This window comes from Maylandia zebra, linkage group LG10 (genome assembly GCF_041146795.1).
Source record: "Maylandia zebra isolate NMK-2024a linkage group LG10, Mzebra_GT3a, whole genome shotgun sequence".
Taxonomy (NCBI): domain Eukaryota; kingdom Metazoa; phylum Chordata; class Actinopteri; order Cichliformes; family Cichlidae; genus Maylandia; species Maylandia zebra.
The window spans coordinates 12,933,834-12,956,408 of NC_135176.1; the positions used below are offsets into that span (position 1 = coordinate 12,933,834).

The 22,575-nt window shown below is 39.0% G+C and overlaps 3 protein-coding genes across 3 annotated transcripts; 1 reads left to right on the forward strand and 2 right to left on the reverse strand.

The window, feature by feature from the left end:
* Positions 1-1,926: 1,926 nt before the first annotated feature.
* LOC101465796 (transmembrane 4 L6 family member 1) lies at positions 1,927-4,320 on the reverse strand. Its single transcript, XM_004563901.3, has 5 exons — positions 4,133-4,320; positions 3,658-3,723; positions 2,568-2,704; positions 2,295-2,481; positions 1,927-2,201 (listed from the first exon to the last, which is right to left on the reverse strand). The coding sequence occupies exons 1-5, from the start codon at positions 4,307-4,309 to the stop codon at positions 2,193-2,195; spliced, it is 576 nt and encodes a 191-aa protein (XP_004563958.1). The 5' UTR covers positions 4,310-4,320; the 3' UTR covers positions 1,927-2,192.
* Positions 4,321-5,393: 1,073 nt separating this feature from the next.
* Positions 5,394-9,398, forward strand: LOC101466082 (mannose-P-dolichol utilization defect 1 protein). The gene is made up of 7 exons (XM_004563902.6): positions 5,394-5,553; positions 5,786-5,851; positions 7,489-7,621; positions 7,852-7,937; positions 8,578-8,693; positions 8,813-8,923; positions 9,014-9,398. The coding sequence occupies exons 1-7, from the start codon at positions 5,463-5,465 to the stop codon at positions 9,134-9,136; spliced, it is 726 nt and encodes a 241-aa protein (XP_004563959.2). The 5' UTR covers positions 5,394-5,462; the 3' UTR covers positions 9,137-9,398.
* Positions 9,399-11,956: 2,558 nt separating this feature from the next.
* Positions 11,957-19,141, reverse strand: slc25a35 (solute carrier family 25 member 35). Its single transcript, XM_012922674.3, has 5 exons — positions 18,618-19,141; positions 18,437-18,502; positions 18,205-18,357; positions 16,344-16,478; positions 11,957-16,111 (listed from the first exon to the last, which is right to left on the reverse strand). The coding sequence occupies exons 1-5, from the start codon at positions 18,987-18,989 to the stop codon at positions 15,941-15,943; spliced, it is 897 nt and encodes a 298-aa protein (XP_012778128.1). The 5' UTR covers positions 18,990-19,141; the 3' UTR covers positions 11,957-15,940.
* Between the last annotated feature and the right edge of the window lie 3,434 nt (positions 19,142-22,575).

Here is a 22,575-nt window from a genome sequence, read left to right on the forward strand (position 1 = left end):
GACTTGCCTTTGGAGGAAGTCTGTGATTTCATTAGTCTCAGGTTTGGTCATTTGTGATGAGATCCTATTCTTTGAACTATATTTGCTTAGTAATGGTTTTTAGAGATGGCTTAATATTCTCAGAGTGTTGAATATAACTAGACCACTTGTCTGTGTTTCTTTGCTATGAGTGGTGTTTTTTTCTTTTATTCTTCTGTCCATTGTAAGTTGTTTTTATTGTCTTTATTATTAACAGAAAAAACCCACCACTGAATAAAGCCAGGCTGTTGTGTGGCCTTGTGGATGATATCCACGTTGGGGTTCACTGGGGTTCAGTCTGCTTTACCTATCCATGGCATAGAGGTGATTTGGGGAAATGATTTGGCTGGAAATTGGGTCTTGGCTGAAAATTGGTTACCCATTAAGTCTGCTATTCTGAATGACAGATGGGTGTAGAAGTCTGTTAGAGAATACAGGGTTAAGCCCTAATGACTTTTATGATCTTCAGACAAAAGGTATGAGGACCTTTAGCAGTGGGATAAGTGGTTATCAGATGACTCACCTGTGAAATTGATAGACCGTGTTAATGGTTTGCGGCAGACTATAGGGCAGGTCAGTTGACAAAACAGAACCTAAAAAAGCCGCAGGTCAAGATGAAACATTTGTGTGACCAGAACTCTGAGAAGTCTCAAGTGGGTAAAAGGGTGACCAGGACACCAACCCCTGGATCTGATGAAATTTGCAGGGTCATATCCTAAAGTGCGGCAAGCGTCAGAATAGAATTGTCTGATTGCTACTCAAGACCAACTTTACGAATTGTTAAACGTGTCGAAACCATATAATGTCTTCGCTTTATCTCTGTGTATGTCAAGCTCTGTAGATTCTCCTTCCTCAGCAATGGATTCAGCTTTGATTGCTAACAGTGTGATGGTGCATTCAGACATGTCTTTTTATTTTCTTTATTGTACTTTTTTATTTATTTAAGAGCCCCCAAAGTCTATGTGTGATCTATCTTTTCTTGTCAATTACACATATTCAAAACGAGTGAGTTTCTTTTGTTGTTGGAATGTATAACAGCCACCACTTCTTAGTGTGAGAGACATGTTCAAAAAGCAGTGTAAGATAACAATGTCATACATCGACACTGTTATTGCATGCTCAACACACAGCTTTGTTTTGCCGCTGTGTACCGATAATATATATATATATATATATATATATATATATATATATATATATATATATATATATATATATATATATATATATATATATATATATATATATATATTATCGGTACACAGCGGCAAAACAAAGCTGTGTGTTGAGCATGCAATAACAGTGTCGATGTATGACATTGTTATCTTACACATGTATATATATATATGTGTGTGTGTGTGTGTGTGTGTGTGTGTGTGTGTGTGTGTGTGTGTGTGTGTGTGTGTGTGTGTGTGTGTGTGTGTGTGTGTGTATACTTTTGTAATTTCTAGGCTTAAATGTCTCTGCAGTTATATTGGGCATCAAGCAAATCGAAGGCATATGTATTAGTATATATCAGTACATTAGTATATTATCTAGGCACTGTACTGACAACGAGAGAGAAACTCATGCTGAACAAAACATGTTTGGTGTCTGGGCAACACTTAGGGTGAGGCAAGATTACTCAGCTGCCATAAAGGTTATCATGAGATCTGAAGTTCCCTTCCTCACCTTCCTCACACACAGCAATGTTTTGAGTGCTGTGGATTGTATTTTGATTGATTATTCTTTTTAGAAAAACCGTGAAGTTTGTTAATGCATCTGGAATATGAAATCGCATTTATACAGGATAGATAGACAGAATAAAGTTTGTGTGGAGTGAAACAAAGAGGTGCACTCTCAAATATCACTGCAGTTGTATTAGTATATTTTTTAGTGACTGTAATGACAAAACACAAGACAAATGTGTAGCTGTGGACCAGAAGCATTTATTTTCAAGCAGTTTATTAATATCTGACTCTATGATTAGCGTGAATTATTTGCAATACTGTACTCGTTTCACAGCGGACGCTAATGTGTGTATGTAACAGCAGCCTCAAGCATATTAAAATACCCCAACAATACTTTTAGAGCAAGCATACACTACAGATGTACTGAAGGCAGGAACACTTCTTTTAGACTCCTCTTCAGATGTGGCGTAAATGCAAACAGTCAAAAGCCTCCTGATCAGAAACCTATGCATGCTGTAATTTGAAAGAACAAACATCAATAAAACGAGGGAGCCACTGGTGAGTGTAACTTATGTGAAACATCAATGTGTGGTCTTTTTACCTCACCTCTTTTTTGTCACAGGTTCCAAACAGAGTGCCGGCAAGGCCATTGATTATCTGCATGGCACAGAGCAACCCCTGCAGGCAGCTGGCTATGAGCAGAGTCATAAACAGCGCAGTATTGAACAGCACCACATTCTTTGGCTCACTGCACTTCGCCCACGACTTATAGTCAGTCAGGTAGGTCATATTGCTGCGTGAAGAAAAGAGGTTTATGAGCAACCAGAACTTATTGAGGATTTTAACAAGTGTCTTTGGAAAACTGCTTCTGCTTGTCACCTGCTTTGGAAAGGTCTCTGCCAATCACCGGTTTCAGATTTGCAGAGGGGGCCATTTGTTAAGCCAAGAAATGCTGCGATGAAGCTGTAAACGGCACCCGCCGCACCCAGTGCAGCAAACAGAATAGATAGGAACATCTGCCAGAGTTAAATGACAATGACAGGTCATAAAAACATTTCTATTGCAGATTAAGATATTTGGTATTAACAGTGAATTCTGAGCAGCTTTTAATATTTCACCTCTGTTCTTCTAAGATTTGTGTGAAACTATTATTTATAAGTTTAAGAAAGAAAAGCCAAATAACTGTCCAATGTCCTTTCTAGCTCCTATCCTATCACGAACTACAGACTGACGTCCCAACATACCTCTATTATTAAAACAAGATAATAGTTTCTAGTCAAGACTCACAGTTGTGCATGCATGTGCATGTCATAATGGTGTTTTGTTTTGCTTAACTGTCATTGCATTGTTCTATTCTCGATGCAAATCTTTCATTAAGCTTATTGTTTAATTTGGCAAATTGTTTGGCAAAAAAGAAGAAGAAATGAATTGAGTTAGTATTTGTGGTAATTTGCTGTCTTATCTCACATGGACTTAAATATTGCGTAATAATGATACAACACCAAACATATTTCTTCTTTTTGGAAGTGTCTCTCCGCTTGGTCGCACACCCGTAAACACTTACGTGTGAACTGAATATATCTGCTTTAATGTCCTTCCTCATACTGCCATCCTACCAGTATATCTTATAGCAAAGCAGTCGCACCACATGATGCTATCACCTCCAGATAATTTTGAATTCCAAGTATCCAAGTGTTACAATCCAAGTAGTACAATCATTTTTCTTCGAACGCGATGATGTTGATAGCGCCCCCATGTGTACTTGAAAACTGTCCCCTGTTGTTGTTGTTTTGTTTGTTGCAGTTTTTGCTTAAAGGCCTTTAAGGTTTTGTGAATACAGGACACTTTTTATCCTTTATATAGAGACTTTGGCAGTTCTTCCTGATCTTGCAAGTAGTCATTTAACTACAATTCCTTTACCAGTTACTGAGACGTACCTGTCACCAGAAATGTGTTCAAAGTTACTCACCCCTAAGCGATTTGCGCAGCACCCGTGCTCTCCAGTCAAGTGAATGGAAAGTGCTGACATGAAAACCTGTGGTGGTACACACAGAGTTAAACTACTCTGCATGCATCATCAACAAGAAACCAGTTCAACAGCACTTAAGTTAAGTTCAGCCACTCTAAGCCTTTAAATAGCACCAAATTTTCAGTAAGATTTGAAGAGCTTCTAGATTAAACAAATTCCAGGTTGTTGTTTGTTTTTGTTTTGTTTTTTTCTTTTAACCAACGCACAAAATCTGTACTTGGAGTAAACTATTCTGTAAAACCATTTATAGTCTGTTCAAATTGAGGTTTTACAATATATTTTATAGTTTACACCATCTATCAGACCATCTATTAGATGTAATAATAATAATAATAATAATAATAATAATAATAATAATAATAAAAATAAAGACTTGGCTCCCACCCTTACAATCCAAAGAGAAGTGAAAACTCACCAATAAACCTCCTCCAATGAGTCCCCCCATGTACATGACCTCTCCAGTGATGTGCTGCTTTTTCACATACTCTGTGCTGAGGTCGGGGAAGAACAGCACGATGTTGCAGATGATGGACAGAAGCACCATCGGGTACAGAGTATAGGCAATGATACGCGAGCATTTTCCAGTACACATGTTGTCACAGAGAAAACTAACCAACTGTGATTAAAGACTTTCTGTTCATCACGTTTTAGTGCACATCCTTCCTGTTTTTTGGGTTTTTTTGGTCTTCTGTTTTTTGAGAGGAAAGACGTCCTACATGAAAAAGAAAAACGTTTGAAGCGTATTTGCATTGGTGGCTTCATTTTATTAAAAATAGGGAGCTGGTAGAGTAGTTTTGAGCCAAAACTGAACGTCTTTATCGAACATTCATCCCCTGTGAAAATCGCAGGTTTCTTAATGGTGGTGTCATAATGATGATGGTTCAGTGGTAGGGTCGCTCAAAGTATCCGCTGTAGGGAAAACAAAAGGCCTAACTAATTACACCTGGGCATAAAACCTCTACAAATTTGTGATCATTTATATAAAATCTACAGCCTTTATCTGTTTCACTGATCTGTTAAACTCACATTTTGTTGATTTAGTTATCAAATTTTCACCAGCGGGAGGCTTCCTACTTTTGATACCAAAATAAATTGCTACAAAGACTCAACAAAGAGCAATAATAAAAACTACTACTCCGAAGTCTCAGCACCTCCTCATTTAGGACTGTTTTCTATCTGATTTTCTCCCCCAACAAAAATGGGCTACTCTTAAGCGAGAACACCCTGGGATGAAAACCAGATATGATTGTAGTCTGTTTTTTCATACTTGGGGAGATTTTCTGTGCTTTCTTGTAATCGGAATTCCAGATGTGTGGGAGGCTACAAGCAGGATTAGTACGTCACATGTTTTGGTCAACCCTCCAGTACACCCGCAGATAATGCCCTCTCCTACGAAGACACTGTTGTAGCTCAGCTATGAAATAAAAAATGTGAAATTTGTTTCAGAGCTTTTAGCAGAGCATGAGAAGTAGATGTCAGTTAAGTACTTTGCACACAACTGAATTCAGTTATGTTCAAACTGTGCAGTTCTCCAGAAACATCCCATAATTATAGTAACCTCTTTGCCATTACAACAAAGACTACAAAAGCTGGATAACATTTTTTTTCTCTTGGAAACTGTGGTTTTATCTCAGAGGTCAAACGTCTGGCTCTTTATCCTCTTTGGACTCCACTGTAAACACTGGGAAACCTTTGGACCACTCCCCCTGTTGCTGATGATCATTCCCGGCTACGGCTGAGCCACTATGGCCACGTCAACCATCAAAGAGTTTCTTGTAACTTATTTAATGCCAGAAAAATGCTACTACGAGCTCTTCCTGAACTTTCACTTTCACGGTGAGGCTTCCGGCTGACACTTTCAACCGACTGGGTGAAATGGAAACTTAATTTTTCCAGATGCAGATGAGTGATAGCGGGGGCTGGGCGGAGGGTGCGTGGGGACGAGGGAAAGTAAAGATGTTGGTTTTTTGGGGTTTTTTTGCCTTTTGCCACCTACAGTGCGAACTTATTTGGAGATCTGACGTTGAGGTACATCTTCATTGTCTGAGAGTTTTCTTTTGTGTTACAGTGCCATGCCTAAAGTTCGTACTAAACAAAACTGCCGGATTCTGGATCATACTGGACACATTCCTGGGTAAGACGCTGTGATTTAATCATGTGTTTCAAAGCAGATCACAGCATACTGTATCAATGACAAACGAGGTTCATTAACAGGGCAGTTTCACATTTAAGAAACAAAACAAGAAAAGACATACTAACGCAATCGCATTTTTCCTCCCTCTAACCTCCCTTTACACGATAATCATGATGGATAATAATCAAATCATCATAACATTTTGTAAGACTCCCTCATTGCTGGTGCAGATAACATCTGGCCAAGCGGTTAAGCCACCGCATTAGCATGTCGTCTTCATGCAAAATGCAGAAACAAATGACGGCGGGAAACGGATTCATGCCACAGCACAATGCACATGAATATTTGCGTATTTATGTGGTTATTACCATGTGGCTTTTTTTAGGGGGACGGTTCCAAAAATTCTAAATTTGTCACAGGAAGCTCTCAGTACAGGTGAGCCAATCAGAATTGCACGACATTTTCAGTCCCACCCATGAATTTAGAAATAATCCATGCACAAAATTCTTAAGCATAAAACACTGCTCTGATGCAAAATGTAAATCTAGCTGAACAAATGGTTCCAGTATGCTATTTAAAATGCATATGCCTCTTGCAAACCAAAATTGCATCTTTATCTACTCTCCCAACTTTTTAAAACTAATTCACATGTTTAATATAAGCCAAAATAAGTTGAGTAAATCCACTTTTTTCTTTGCTTGCTTGTTTTTTGTTTTGATTTTGTTGACATAGGTCCATTTTAGTTAATATAATAATAATTGTGTCCCAGAATGCATGCGCAACCTGCTTACTGTAACCTCTTTAGTCTGGGAAATGAAGAGTATAAATAGACATGATCAAGCCCACGTACAAACACCATGGGTACACCAAATTTCAGTGCCAGTATTTTTCTAGTCTTTTGTGACCACACTGAGTGTGTCCTTTTGACCAATACAACCCTGTTACTCATATTACCAAAAAAGACAAAATATTTTCAGTTTCCCTCCTTTATTTATAGAACTACATTTATCCTTGACTTTCACAGGTCATTCCACTTGTGTGGTCCTGGGGATTTTTAAGATTTTAGACTTTCAGGTTTTAATATTCTCTTTGATTCCTAGTTTGTTTAATGTTCATGTTTGGTTTGTGTGTTTTTAGCACATTTAGTCTAAAAACTCTTCCCCTCGATTAGTTATCTCACCTAGTTAGTTGTTCCTTATGTTTTGTTTTTAGTTTTGCCTTCCTTGTCTCCTCCTGTGTGATCTGGATTAGTTGTGTCCCCCCCACGTGTCTCCTCTCTGCCTCAATCACACACAGAGAGGTGATTGTCCTTTATCAGAGTTTCTGTTCACTTCCCCCCAGTGTGTGTGTTCAAGCTTTATGATTCACTAGTGTATCGTTTTGAGTTTCCCCATTTTGACTTCGTGTGTTGCTTTTATGACGACCTGCAAACAGTTGATAAGCGGCTCGTTTTTTTCTTTATTTCAGTTTACCTCTCTGCGTCTGCATTTTGGCCCAATTTTAGAATGACGCTGACTGACTCAGATGTTTGACTTGCAATGAGTGCTTTCTGTCTTTTTCATGTTGGTCCAGATATGGACCATTAATTTCTCCTCTAATGACCAAATGTCACCTGATTCCCTGTTGTTTCCATGCAGCACAACTGCCTCAGTTGATAAAGATGTTATGGGGAGGAAGTGCAGAGGGTCTGAGTCTTAGCGCCTTCTTCTTGCAGCTTTATGCTTTCTCGTGTCCTGTTGTGTACGCTATGGCCAACAACTTCCCACTCTTGTAAGTAAGCTGATGCGCAGATCACACCGTTCGTAGGATTTCCCATTCATGCCATGCTTTACACCACTCAAGTTCAAATTCTCAGTCTGTTCATCATGCATGACTCACTTGCTCAAGCCCTGCATAGGCACACCCCAAATCCTCTCAACTTAATCACAGTGGGTGACTTAATTTTTTTACCTTTTCTTTCTGTGCTACCTTAAATGTATTTCACTTGAACTGTTCAACAGTGCCTGGGCTGATAGGCTCTTCATGCTTGCCCAGACAGTGGCGATCGTCTTCCTCATCTTCCATTATCGCGGTGATACGGTCCGAGGTGAGCACATGCATCTGCAGATTTTGCAGAGGCAGAGTACAAAGAGCAGTCCAACATGACATACTTTCACCGAGGCAGGCAGGTCCCTCCACACTAATACAAATAATTAAGCGGTGACAGTGACAGTTAAGACAGTGTCCCCCAGTTTTTATGTTTTCAATTTGATACTGATTTTTGGAGATTTAACACACAGTTGCTTTTTTTTGGCCCTATTTCTCAGGGGTAAAGGATTAATTAAAACAATGCCCAGATCTGGATTGACTCCAGGAGTTAATCAGCGGGTTAAGGCATGATATTTATGACTTGAATGTGAAACTATTGGAAATCTCCAGCACTTGGCTGCTTCTTCACAGAAATGAACTTTGAGTGACACTTTAAGGAATCAGCTGCGGTCATGCAGGGTCTGAATTGCATTAAAGAACCTCTGTGTTTTTTGTGGTCATGCAGAATCAGCCAGATTCTCCAAGTGTTATATTTGGAGCTGTTATATCTGAACATGGAAAAAACAACACAGTGATGTAGTGATTGTAGGGTTTGAACAAAGTCCCTCAAGGACAGGGTGGCTGTGCTTTCAAATAGCGCCACCTTGTGGTGTTGCTGTATTCTTCATATATAATTGTGGTTTCTGTTTCTGTTGCAGGAGTTCTGCTCCTCTTTGCTCTCTGTGGTGTAATGCTCCTCCTGTGCTCCTATGCAGCAGCAGCAGTCATCTCAGTGATACAGGCCTCCAGTTTGGCGGCTTTCATTGCAAGCAAGGTAGCAACTTATCAACTTGCCTCATTTATGAGCTGTTCTATGATAAATGTGATCACTGAACTGTAATTTTTCTTTTTTAAGTGCACGGTGAACACATTTAGTGGATTTGTTATTTACAGGTTCTCCAGGCTACAACAAACTATCACAACGGCCACACGGGTCAACTATCCACTCTGTCAGTGTTGCTTTCATTTGCAGGGTGTCTGGGTGTGGCCTTTGTTTCTTTACAGGTATGCAGTTAAGAATTACTAGCAGACATATGTGCACAACCGCATAGTTGTGGTTATACTAACTGGAACAACTTGAAACTTTTTTTATAGGAAAATGGAAACTCTCCTGTGAGTTTGTCACACATACTGTCAGCCTGTCTCAGCTGTGTCCTTCTGGCTCAGATCCTCTGCTACAAGGCCGGCGCTGTCAGCACTACAAAGAAGACAGTGTAGAGCACAGTGATGATGCTGCCTGTTATTATATTGTGCCTGAGGTTGGCCTGTCAAGTACGGAGCCAAAGTAGCAGTAAATGTTTACAGATTTTTCCTTTTTAATATGTCCAAATGCCACTGTCACGTGTTTTGTGTGAAATATTATGTCTGTTTTAGGTTATTGTGACCTAAGGGGATAGAAAAAATACTTTGTTGACCACCAGGGATTCAAATAAAATGACTTTATTCTCACAGAAACAATTTTCACTGTCTGCGGCTATGACAAAATATTTTTAAGTAATCTGGCAGCTCTGTGTCTTTCTGTTGAGCCATTTCAAATTTGCATCAACATCAAACTAAAGTTTACCAGATTAAACTCGCTGAGTAAACCGCAAACCATTTCAAAGTGGGCTGAAGAGAACAAATACAGAAGCTTTTGCTGGAATATCACTTATTAGTCCCTACTTTGAGATTACAGGAATATTCATATGGTCATACTTTTATTTTTTTACTTTTATGTTTTACAAAATAGAAAAACATTACTTTTGTGATAGATTTTGCTCTTCCTGTTGGTATCACATATTGATCATATTTTCATTATTTTGTGTTGTAATTTGAGCGTCTCCAAAAATTTGTACCCTTTACCTGAGGCACTCGCACAGTAAGCTCACAGTCAGAGTGCTTAAGTTCATATCTGCAGGATATTTACAGTGTTCAGTAATCTAACTTGATCTTCAGGTATTTTTAGCCACCAGTGTTTGTTTTTGTTCAGGTAGTTATTTCCTAACTTTACTATTTTACAACAGAACACAAAAACCTATTATATAAACAATTTAATAACTATAATTTATGAGGTTCCTTATTTCAGTATGGATTTAAATGTAGTGCAAATTGAACACTTGAGCCACTCATCCCTTTTTTATAGGAAGACTTTCGTTTGGCTGAGGTATCTGAAACTACAGCAAAAATTTCTGGCACAACTTCACCTACTTCCAAGGTGCATGGAGAGGATGAAAGAATTCACAATGCAGGAACTCCAGCAAGACTTAAGGGAAGATGAACAACTTTAATAACTGACCAACGCGTTTCGGCTTGTGGCCTTCATCAGGGTCATAGTAAAACATTGTAGAAAATTGCTTAAATACAAGATAGGAAAAAGAAAAAAATTAAAATTAACCAATCACAACTTCATAGATAGATCAGATGACATATAACAGGTAGGTAATGATTAATTGGTTAAGTCACGCAAAAGTAAATACTGGACTAGATCATTAATGATGAGGAGGGGAGGAGACATAATCCCCACCTGTCTCAAAATAACACATGTGTGAAATACATAAGAAGAATACTATGAATACACAAAAAAAAGGGACAAGGCAGTATTTAATAATAAAAAGAGGTTCATCTAGCAGTTGAATTAAAAAACAAGAGGACATCATCCCATAGGAACACATTTGTTAAAAGGTCCTAGTTTATGTCTCTAAAATGTAAAATCTCTAAAATGTAGAGTTAAGATGAGATGTCTAGAATGCTACTCCTTTGGCTGAAAAAATAAATAAAATTAATTAAATAAACATTACCCATGCGAGAATAATTTAACCGATAAAATTAGAATAAAAACAAAAAAGGTTCAGTTCACAAAAACTCATTGATAGAAAAATCCTCATTCATACCTCTGGGGTGCAGACTCTTAAAGCGGAATATCCAAAATGCTTTTTTTCTGGATAAAGTTAATATTACCACCTCTTTGGTTTAGTTTAATGGCTTCAATGCATAGAAACAATAATGGTGAATTTGGATGTTTATCATTGAAGTGTCTTGCAACAGGGCTGGTTAGATCAAGCCTTTTGATCGAACATCTGTGGTCATTAATTCGATCTTTCAGAGGGCAGGATGTTTCTGCTATATTCATTTTATTGCATAGGCACTGTATCATGTAGATTACATTTTCAGTTCTGCATGTGATAAGTATCTGAAACTACACAAGGACTGGACTAAAAATCAGTGGCAGCAGGTCTTATGAAGAGATGAAATCAAATTCGATATTCTATTTAGTTCAGATCATCAATATGTATGGACGAGGTTAGAATTGTAAAAACTCTATTTTTGCTTTTTACACTGGATTTTCATGCGAGTTCCTGATTTTCACTAGCAAAATATGAAGAAATAAGGGTTGTCATGAACTTTTGCACAGTATTGTGTAACTGTGAAATATTGGTCAACTGTTTTTCTCAGTCATTTTTTGTAAAAGTGTACAGTATTAAAGACACGCCACCTTCAGTCATCCTTATGCCAAAGGCCCTTTTCATATGTGTACACATAATTATCTCTACTTCCTGCAGTAGGAGTCACGTTGCAGGTTGACACAGGTGATTTTCATAACTATGATATCAGGCATTCACAGAAAGGTTAACCTTAACTTCCAGTTGGAGGTGCAACTAACATCCAGTCATGCACAAAGAAAGTCACGCAGAAAAAAATATCCAGTAATAACTACTGTAACATTACCAATTAGAAAACGTTAGCATACTTCTTCATAAGTCCTCTTAAGTCACCTGCCAAGCAGAGCGATATTGTCATTTAAGAAATTTTGTCCAGCACTTTCTGTTCTCTACCAGCTGATGGGGAAACTTCATCACTTTACCAGTTCTTCAATGTAGCGGTGAGTTAATCTCTTTTAAGGAAAAGAAACTCCAGCTAGCTGCTGCTGCTGCTCAATGGTGGGAAATCTTGAAAATGACATAAATGTACTACAAGACATATGCAGTAAAGTTTGAGAATAACACACAGGAAATTTTACATTTTCAACACTGTTGAACAAAGTAAGTAACCACCACACTGTTGGACAATAAAAGTCTGAGTTTATTTGCTCTTCACTTCCATTCCACATATCAAAAAACCATGTTGGAAAATTATTTTCTAACATTCATGAAATTGAACCAAGCTGCTCCATGAAATGACCGATAACACATAACTTTTAGAACTGTCATGAGGTTTAAACTTTGGCAAATATCGTATAATAGAGACACAGAGAAATGAGCTGAAAGATTTCCAAACAAAAGTGTTGATACATATACGGTTTTTTTTGCATTTATAGTGTTTGAGCATCAAATCGCTCCCTTTCCAAGGCCTCTGTATCAATTCTAAAGTTTTTTTTCCTAAAACTATCAACTAATCTTTCTATTTACTGAGACTGTAGAGAAAAGTCCAAATACAGGTTTGCATTCAAACAGCTCAGTTTGCTGTAATCTGACTTTATCATAACTAAAAGCTAAGGTATTGAACTGCGGTGTAATAAAATCGAGCTGGATTGGTAATTGTTAATGACACAACTTTTGGCACAACTTTTGTTTGACAGAAGTCTCATGAAACCACTGAAGTGACAGATGTGGAAGAATCCATGTTCCCTTTGGGCTCCATGCAAAGACCACAGCACCATTATATTTTGATCCACCCTAAAATTGTTCCATCAGTATTTGGATATGCCGCACTGCTGCCTAATACACCTATCAATTAGAGATGGCACGATACCACTTTTTTATGTCCGATACCGATACCGATATCATAAATTTGGATATCTGCCGATACCGATATGAATCCGATATAGTGTTTTTTAATCAACAAAACTGTTTTTTAAATATCTTGCTGCATTTTGTATAAGTTCATACTCAAGTTTAAAACAACAACTACACTAAAGCTATTCTGTTATACCTGTATGCAAAAAAAATGTTTCATAGTTCAGCAATACTGATCAATCTAATAAACTTAAACCTACACCATCCTCCCTATTCTGGTATTTTAAAGAGTACTTAGCATAAATATTAAGCAACCTAACTAATAGGGTTCCAACTCCCAGCAACAACAAAAATAAATAAATAAAAAATAGGGAACCACCCCTCACGCTCCACCTCATGATGCTTAATCGACGTAATCAACCTTAATTTGATGCAGTGTGAAAAAAATGCACAGAAATCAATTATTTTTCAAGAAATATTAAATAGATTCAACATCTTTCTTCAACAAAATTGCAGACTGCACAGATGGTACCTTCCCAAAGGAAAAAGTACTATAGCTTACTAGGGTATATATATTAGACTTAATAGTTACTATATACAGTAATGGACTTCTATTCATTTTGCATCAAATTAAAACTTTGGGTGTCAGATAATTATTTATTAAAAGCTTGACATTTTAAATGAGAATAAGAAAGAAAAGTATGTCTTTGTGCCCCCTTTTCCCTGTTAATGCCCTATCGGCCCCCCTGGCTAAACTTTGCTAGATCCGCCCCTGCACAGTTACCAGCGTCAGCTACCTAGAAAAAGATCCTGGAGTAGAAAGTAATATTAAATACATTCTAACAACAGCTGATCAAGCTTAAACGTGCTTCTGTTGTTCAGCCGCTGGTTTCCTCTTTCTGGTGCAAAGTGGGCCAAAAGCAAACTAGAGACACGGACTCGCGACAGAAAAGCTGATCAGCTGATCGTTAAGCAGTTTCATGATTGAAGTAGCAGCAAGAAGAGGCAGTCGCTCCATATATCGTTTGTTAAGCTTAACGCAGGAATGCTTTACAAACATTCAGAGATGGACTTACACACTTGCTTTACTTCTCTCGGGGATAACTTTGTCGGAGATGAAATGCCGGGTTGCTAGCGAAGCTCCAAATGCTATCCAGAGCACCAACAGGTCCTGCATGCCACAGCCGCTCTATCACGTGATGCATACTGCTCAGACGTGCTAACGTTCTGAGGTGAGTTACGGCGTGTTGCAAGTTTTGTGAGGTGCTTTCGTGATATTTAATGGATCGGATTACATTTTTTATTTTTCTCCGATATCCGATCCAGTAATTTAGGTCAGTATCGGACCGATACCGATACGTAATATCGGATCGGTCCATCTCTACTATCAATACCACCTTAACAATTAAAATAAAAATTAAAAAAATCATGTTCCCTTACAAAAAAAAAAACAAAACAAAAAAAAACTCCATAAGGAACCATATACAAAGAACAAATGAGCATAATTATATCAAGAAAAACACATTTAAAAACAGAAAAATTGCCAAAACTCAATTCTTTTGAAGTTCAAAACTTCATAATATTTAATAAACTTAAATAACAGTTTCCTGCCTTCTGTCACAAACTTCAGGGAACTCTATTCGTAGAGCTACAGTACATTTGTTACATGTCACATTGTGCTGTTGCATTCAAAGGTGGTCGGGAATAACTAATAATGCTCATATAAATAAAATCATGGGCATCCTACACTTATTAAGAAAGCATCAAAATCCACAAAGTTTTGTGGAACTTCAAAATGTTACCAACAGTTTCCATTTCATGGCAATCTGACTGTTGGGCTCAATTATGAACACTTCATAGAACCAAAACTCAAGCAGATGGAGTCAGTGGACGAGCTGATAAACGTCACGTCTGTAACATATTAAAATAGACCGCTTTTATTCCTAAAGGTTTATTAAGGCACACTATTCACCAACTAGCTTCACCAACAGATTTTTGCTTATTAACCAAGACATTTTAGCAGAGCAGCAGTAAGGTTTCTAACTCATGGGCAATAATTAATTGAATGTTTTGTCAACGTCACAAATAAATTAATATGACAGTGAAATACTTTAACCCGCGCTTGCACACTCAACAAATGTACCAGTGCAGTTATAGAATAAAACTCCAATAAATCCATTTACATTTAGAAAAAAGGGGCCAGTCTCCATCAGTGTTTAAACACAATACTTTTTATGAAATGTGTCATGTATGGTAATGAAAAATGTGCAGTTTTTTTTGTTGTTATTGTTGTTTGTCTAATTTAATGGAGGGAGCCGCTTTGATGTGTATATTAAGAGTAACGGCTCCTGCTATTATACAGTACCACATGCTTAGGGAGAGCATTGGCTTTCACATCCTTTTTTTTTGACAGATCCACTGGATACTCGCTTTGGTTTATGAGGCCTAAAATATTTCATGTTAGTGGAGTTTTCTTTCTTCACCTAAAGAGGAAATCTGTCTACTGCAGAAGTCATTTTGAAACAAAGCCTTTGTCCTAGAGTTGCCTTTAACCACGTTACATATTTATCCTTTTGTAAGGCTGGGAAACATTTTTCTCCACATACTGTTTGACAGTAACTATATTCTAGGATGCATTTGACCTACTCAAACTCAAAGCTCAATTATATACAGTTCACAAAACTTGAGCCTGGCATGTTTGCAGTCTTTAGAAAGTTTAGGAAACTCCACATAGACCTAAAAAAAGTTTAAAGAAGTTTTGGTTTTGCAACCAGCTGACTACACTGGTGAGTCAGCTGGTTTTCAACTGGTTTTCAACTGGTTCTCATTGGCTTTAATGAGTCAAAGGCAAAGTTGCTTGACGGAAATTGCTAAAGGCCAAAATGATTAAGCACAATGCTGCTGCAGGGAATTTGTATCACGATCAGATTTTCCTAATTCCCAGTCACACAGAATAAAAATAGGACATTGACCTCGTATCCTCAGTACGCAGGAGTTTAAGAGCTAGAGAAAAGGTACAGTGTTGAATTTCCTCTGGAGGACATACAGCATACTGTATGGTTCTATGTGACAAGTGCAGTTAATATATCCTTCAGCAGCTCAATAATTTAACATTTTCACCTTCATTCTTGACACATTTGACTCTAAAGTGTTTTTTTAACTGGAGTGTAAAACATTACCTTTGCTCTAGAACACCTTCAGGTGTTTCCATCCACCGGATAATCATAAACTCATTAAACGACGATTCATTTAACCTTCTGCACTAAGAACATAATGAGTTACCCATTTTCCAGTGTCTTTGTCCCGGGTGTTATCTGAACGGCTGGTAGAATTTGCGCAGTTCATCCCAGAAAAACAACGAAAGAATGGTGTGTGGACCGAGTCGGAAATAAGACGCTCCCAGGCCTTTGTAAAGCCCCGTCAATCCCTCCTTCTTCAGGGTTTTGGAAAAGCAGTCAGTAAATCCTTTATAGAGCTGACCCTAAAAAACAAGAGAGTGATTGTTCTTGTTCTACACCCACCTTGTATTTTTGTTCAAGCAATCTTTCTTGTCTAAACCTGGAGCCAAGTGACCAACAATTTCTCCCACACAAATGGGAGATGACACAATGAGGGATTCACAGAGGATGAATACAATGAAAACATATCAACCACGCCGTGAGCTAGGATCTTCCCTTCACTTCATACTTCCCCAGTCTGGCCCCTGTGCTCACCTTGCCCAAATGATCCACGGGCTGGTTGTAGAGCCGCGTGCTCACCACATCAAAAGGAGTCATAGCCAGCACCACCACCACACTACTGATCATGCCGGCGCTGAGGGCCACCAGCCAGCTGTTCACTGGAAACACCTTGGCAACAGAAGAAAATAATATTACAGGATGGACAGGTTTAGAGAGCGTGCACACGTGGGCCTGCGGTTGCAGTAGAAGTAGAGGAATAAGTCATTATCAAGATAGCAGCATGTGTGCAGCAACTTCTAATTTTAACTCCTCATAATTGCACGGTTACGTGCAGCGAACCAGAGGAAGGAGGCTCTATTATTATCGAGGTCATTCCATCTCAAGTTACCGTGCACCTTCCAATTCACCTGCTAATACAGCCCAACGTTTGGATATATGAAATTTTATTTGTTTAACACATATTGTAATTTAAAAATCATCCGTCGATACATTTCAAAGTTTTGTCACACTTTGAAATCCGAGGCAATCTTTAACACGAGTTTCTCAAAAACAGTTAAAGACAAAAGCCTGACATTTTCACTTGTCTTTCTTACCATCCAATATAATAAAGCTATTACAGTCCCATATTTAAGCACACCCTTTAAACAAATATCTAGAAACTATTTGATGTTTCAAGCTGAAATTTCTGGACTCCCCAAAGATATCCCCTTATTTGGTATTTGATGATGATGGAAGAGAGAGCTGTCAATGCATAGTGTCAGCCCGGCTGTAGCACAACCCATATGATGGAGGGAGCTTTGCACAACACCTTGCAATGTCCTGACTCAAAATCTAGCATGTCAGCATTTTTTTTTTTAACTCTACGGCAATAATTTTGTCTCTTCTATTTTTTGACAAATCCAAAACCGCATGCACCGCTTCAGTTCCCACCATCTGTTTGAAATCATTAGCCAATTTGTCCATCCTTATGAAGCACACTGTGAAAGACGGAAAGCACGACTCACTGACGAGGACAGGAAAGAAAGACAATATATTGCCCAATGACCACAATAACACCCAAATTAGTCATAGAAGTTCAGCTATCGCTCTTGATTTTATACTTTTTACCAATTTTTTCCATTTTTAGTTATTTTATTCTGGCACAGTTAGTGTGGACCACCCACAATTTTGCTGTACACGTACAATGACAACAAAGGGCAATTTTATTCTTTTCTATTCTAAATACAAAGTTCTTCTTCTTTGGTTTAATAAAGCTAATTATGCATGAGGTAATGGCTGAGATGATGGGAGGTATGTTCAAGTCCACCTCCATTCTTACTCACACAACCAACCAGTTGGGACAGCGTAAAGTAAGTCAGCCAAATCAAGGAAGTAGTAAATTAAAAGTATACACAAATGTAAGGATTTTTGCTAATATAATTTTTTGGGAATTTCTTATTAAGGAACTCTTTTTTTTTAAAACTAGAGCTGGGTCACTGATTTACATCATGCAGACTGATGCTCTAGTTACGCAAGCCTTGTGTTTTCAACAGGGGGCCAATAAAAGGTGTCGAATTTCCATCCCAGGGGAGTGGAATACAGAGCGCTTTGTCAGTGTTACAGCGGGCGCTTTAGGAGCCTGTAAACAGCTACTGACTGTAAATCACCTTCTCAAGCCTCTAGTACTGTTTTGGTCTTGTAATTAGACAAGAATGTAAATAAGGAGTGTTCAGATGTGTTACCCAACCGACACTCACTATACAAGCAGACTCTAAAAAACAGTCATGTTTATTTTAAACAGTGTGGACATATGGAAAATATGCACACATGGTGGAGTAGTGAAGAAACAAAACTCCCTCTGTGAGCCGCCTTCTACCTCATTTTCATGTCAAAAGCAAATGAGCCACACACCAACCTGCAGGTCAATGACGAGCTCCTTGGAGGAGGAGAAGGTGGACAGCTGAGCGGCCGACCCCACGCTGACCCTCGGCACTGCAGCGCTAGAGCCCCTCCACAGTCCCAGAATGCCATGATTTCTGTAGATGGCAACCAGGGCGTGGGTCATCCCCTGTGGTGAAGACGAGCAGCATTTTAGGACACTGTTGATGCCTCCCACTCATATTCGCACATTCACTTTCTCAGGTTACCTGGTGCTTGTACTGATGACCAACAGCGATAGAGGAGGTGGCCTGACTCTGCAGGTGAGTCTTCACCTGTCAGTGGAGACAATTTAAGTTTATCATTGACCACAGGTGAAAGTCACAGTTCACTTTAAGGTCACGCCTGAATAACTTTTCACAAGGTAAGTGGGCAAAGCCAGCTACTGACCAAGTATATGGGGCTCCCCATCACAGCCCCCACCACTCCAGCCATAGCCCCTGCTACTGTGGTTTTGACAGCGTTGACCCTTCCATTGGTGTGGATGTAACCCGAGGACTCTATGATGGCGTACGACCCGAGCCTGACTCCATTCATAAAAAACTGATAGCATAGCCCGGGTACTAATCCTTTCTGTAATCCCACTAGTCCTTCCACTTTGCCGATAGTATAAAAAGCGTGGAAGACGTTGCGATAATACACATGGTAGGATCCGCGGCTCTTTAGCTCTCCCTGAAGTTGCATGCGAGTTTTGACGACCTCCAGCGGGTTGGTGAACACACAAGCGCCGCATGCCGCCACTCCGCTCAGCACGAAATCCATCGCGATAGACCGACCGAGTGACCACCGACGGGCCGACAGATGTACGCTTGAGACCGGCCTCCAGTCTGTCTCGTTCTTCACATCACTGGACTTTTGCTAAGCAGCTACCCCCTCCCACATACTGTACATCCGTACAAACCACGACAGCTGAGTACAATACAAAGAAGACATAAGAGTACTTCAATGCGCCTCGTAATCTCAAAATTTCGATACACGAAATAAGAAAAATCGCTCATCTGCTGAAGGCAGCAACAAAGCAGACATATCCAATTGCGGTATTTAGAGAATTTCAACTTATGCGTGATTTCATTTTATTTCTCTGTTCCGTGAAATCATATTCACCCGTGCTACCAATTCTTTTTTTATACACAACAACAACCATTTGGAGATTTATAAATGCGCAGTGAAATTAAAATAAAATAAATGGACATTAAAAAATATAAACAGAATGCTGTTAAATACCATATTAGTTACCACCATACTTGTTAAATATCTATCCATCAGTTGCATGTTGTTGCCTTGAAATTTCATCGTACACTTTTTCTGGCCCCTAAACATCTCACGTTAGAGATTCTACTGGTGCGTGCTACGTAGTTCATGTAACGCGTCTCTGCTCAGCCACTGAATTTGGTCCTTAATCTTTGTGCTCGGTTAACAACAGTCACAATAGACAGACGTGATTGGATCAACGATTGCTGGCGCTAGATTGGATCGACCAGGTGACCAGTTCACCCATTGTTTTGAATTACCTGATGTGATAGTTTTTGGATAAATCCTATCAGAGCTACTTGCATCCAGCCACAATTAAAAGGAAAAAATAAGAACTATTACCTAAGACAGTGTTTCTCAACATATTTCACATTAGAAAAATAAATCACACGGCACACCACCAAACAAAAATGTCACAAAAAGCATGTAATAATTTTTTCCCGCACACGAGGTATAGTGGAACTGGCTCGGTTTGTCCCCACAGTATACCTTTATGCTTTCTTCTGAACACTACTCATGCAAGGGCCTTCATCTGGGTCGGAATTTTCTCCAGGACCCAGGTCAGACGGACTACTTTTTCCTACTTTATCTATTGCTATTATGCACTGCGTCATCTCACAGAATGACTTTTTAATTCTTCGTTTTCTTCTGTTTTACTGCAAGTTGCCAACCCATTTAATTAGAGAAGGTAGTTACACTGCCCTCTAGTGGAAGAGAATGTAATTGTTCTGCCCATTATTCACGCCGATTGCTTACAGTACTAAGGTGGAACCAGATAATCTTCCACGGCACATCTGATCATTTCGCGGAAAGGTGGTTGGGAAACACTGACCTAATACACAGTTAACAGTTAATTTCAGATTTTTTTGTTCAATATGTTGTTGAAGCATCAATTACTTTTTTTTTTTAAATAGTATGATGCTACAAGCTTGCCAGTTTCTCCCATTCTTCTTTGCAGAACCTCTGTAAGGACAAGAAAGACATTGTGGACAAAACAAGACACCCCCCATAATCTTTAGTGACAATATTGTAGTTAGTTAAATGGTCTGATTGTTCAAATCTGTATTTTCTTTGATTGTGGTAAAATAATGTGTGCCCCAGTCTCCAAAAATGACATAGTGCAGGAAGCGTAGTTATTCCTCCGTTACACCACAAGAGGGAGTATCCCCTAAAATGAGCAGCTCTAGCGGGAGTAAAGAAGCCAGCCACTACCCATAAGGCAGTGCGCCTATAAGCGTTATGTGAGACTGCAAAAGTGTGTAACGCTGTGCTATGTCCATGTATATATTTGCAGATGCAGTAAAGGCGAACTCACAAAGCCACACTGGTTTCAATTCATTTTAATTCAAGTGTGCAACACCTCTCAAGCTCCATCATGTTTGATGGGGAGTGTTGTTCCACAGCTATTTTGAGATCTCTCCAAAGATGTTCAGTCGGGTTCAAATCTTGGCTCTGGTTGCAAAGTCACTCCTTTGTTATTATTTCTGTGTTTAAGGTGGTTTGAAGATTAACTTTGACCCAGTCTGTGGTCTTTTCCCTTCCTTTTTCCAACCTTGATATTTTTCTCACAGTTCCTGTGGCTAAAAAACAAAAACATACCCACAGAATGATGCTACCATCATTGTAGATGGAGATGTGGTGCTGGGATGATATTGGCCAGGAAAAAGAATTTGATCCTTGTTTCGTCCGACCAGATTTTGTTTATTGTGGTCTGAGAGTCCATCAGTTGCCTTGCAAGGTTCTCCACAGAGCAATGCTGGAGCTCTGTGAGAGTGACCATGAGGTTCTTAGTTGCCTCCCCAATACAGGTCCTTCCTAAAGTCAAAGTCAGCTTTACTGTTAAAAACCATTTGTTCAGGTCATACACAGGAATTTGAAACTGCAGTGCTCCCACAGCCCCCAGTCTTACACTAAAACAACAGAAATCAATCTCAGAGCAATCTACCTCAATTGCTCAGTTTGGCTGGGAGGCCAGTTCTAGAAAAAGACCTAGTGGTTCCAAATTTCTTTCATTTGTGGATGATAGAGGCTACTGTGCTCATTGGGACTTTCGGTGCTGCAGGGTTTTTTTTATACAGTTCCCCAGATTAAGGCCTCTATACAATCTTGTCTCTGAGGTCTACAGGCAATTCCTTGGACGTCATGGCTTGGTTGGTGCTCTAACATACACTGTCAATGATAGGACCCCATATAGACAGGTATGTGCATTTACCAACTAATGTTCAACCAACTGAATTTACCACAAGTGGACTCCAGTTAGCTTGTAGAAATAATTGTCAGATGATCCGTATAAACAGGATACATCTAAGTATCATGGCAAAGGCTGTGAACACTTGTGTATGTGTTATATTATTGGCAATAAATCTAAGAACTTCAGGCCAACTTTTTTGACTTTATCCTAATGCTTCTTCAAATAGTGTCTATAACTAAGGTCATTGCTCTGGTTAATATCCATGTCTTCAGAACTCAGAAGGTTTATCATACTATAGTATGTCAGATACACCAAACTGAAAGCTGTTTCCCTGAACAGCTACCCTGAGGTACCCCTGAGCAAGGTACCGTCCCTACACACTGCTCCCTGGGCGCCCAGTGGCTGCCCACTGCTTCACTGAGTGAATAGGTTAAATGCAGAGAGGAATTTCCCCACGGGGATCAATAAAGTATAAAAAAAAAACAACTACAAGAAAGGTTTCCATCCATTCTAAATGTACTCTATATTTCCAAAAGTACTTGCTTGTCTGCCTTCACATGCATATAAACTTGAGTGGCATCCCATTGTTAATCTATAGGTTCTATAGGGTTTAATAAGATGTGCCCCACTCTTTGCAGGCATAACAGCTTCAAGTCTTTCTTTCACAAGGTTTAGGAGTGTGTTTATGGGAATTTTTCTGGGAGCATGAAATTATCCAAAATGTCTTGTGAAAGAGTTCCTTTCACTAAAACTAAGGGGCTGAGCCCAACTCCTGAAAAACAATCCTACACCATAATCTCCCCTCCACCAAACTTTACACTCGGCATAATGCATTCTGACAAGTACCGTTCTTATTGCAAACGCTAAACACAGACCTATCCATCAGATTGCTAGACGAAGAAGCAT

What these genes read in the sequence shown, in the direction of transcription:
- LOC101465796 (XM_004563901.3), bottom strand. Translation starts at nt 4,309, where the DNA reads ATGTGTACTGGAAAATGCTCGCGTATCATTGCCTATACTCTGTACCCG. An exon ending in TCATTGGAGGAGGTTTATTG is followed by an intron (nt 3,724 to 4,132) that starts GTGAGTTTTCAC and finishes GTACCACCACAG; the next exon opens with GTTTTCATGTCAGCACTTTC. An exon ending in CAGAGACCTTTCCAAAGCAG is followed by an intron (nt 2,482 to 2,567) that starts GTGACAAGCAGA and finishes TTCTTCACGCAG; the next exon opens with CAATATGACCTACCTGACTG.
- slc25a35 (XM_012922674.3), bottom strand. Translation starts at nt 18,989, where the DNA reads ATGGATTTCGTGCTGAGCGGAGTGGCGGCATGCGGCGCTTGTGTGTTC. An exon ending in GTCATCAGTACAAGCACCAG is followed by an intron (nt 18,358 to 18,436) that starts GTAACCTGAGAA and finishes TCTTCACCACAG; the next exon opens with GGGATGACCCACGCCCTGGT. An exon ending in AGCTCGTCATTGACCTGCAG is followed by an intron (nt 16,479 to 18,204) that starts GTTGGTGTGTGG and finishes TCTGTTGCCAAG; the next exon opens with GTGTTTCCAGTGAACAGCTG.
- LOC101466082 (XM_004563902.6), top strand. Translation starts at nt 5,463, where the DNA reads ATGGCCACGTCAACCATCAAAGAGTTTCTTGTAACTTATTTAATGCCA. An exon ending in GCCAACAACTTCCCACTCTT is followed by an intron (nt 7,622 to 7,851) that starts GTAAGTAAGCTG and finishes ACTGTTCAACAG; the next exon opens with TGCCTGGGCTGATAGGCTCT. An exon ending in TCGCGGTGATACGGTCCGAG is followed by an intron (nt 7,938 to 8,577) that starts GTGAGCACATGC and finishes TTTCTGTTGCAG; the next exon opens with GAGTTCTGCTCCTCTTTGCT.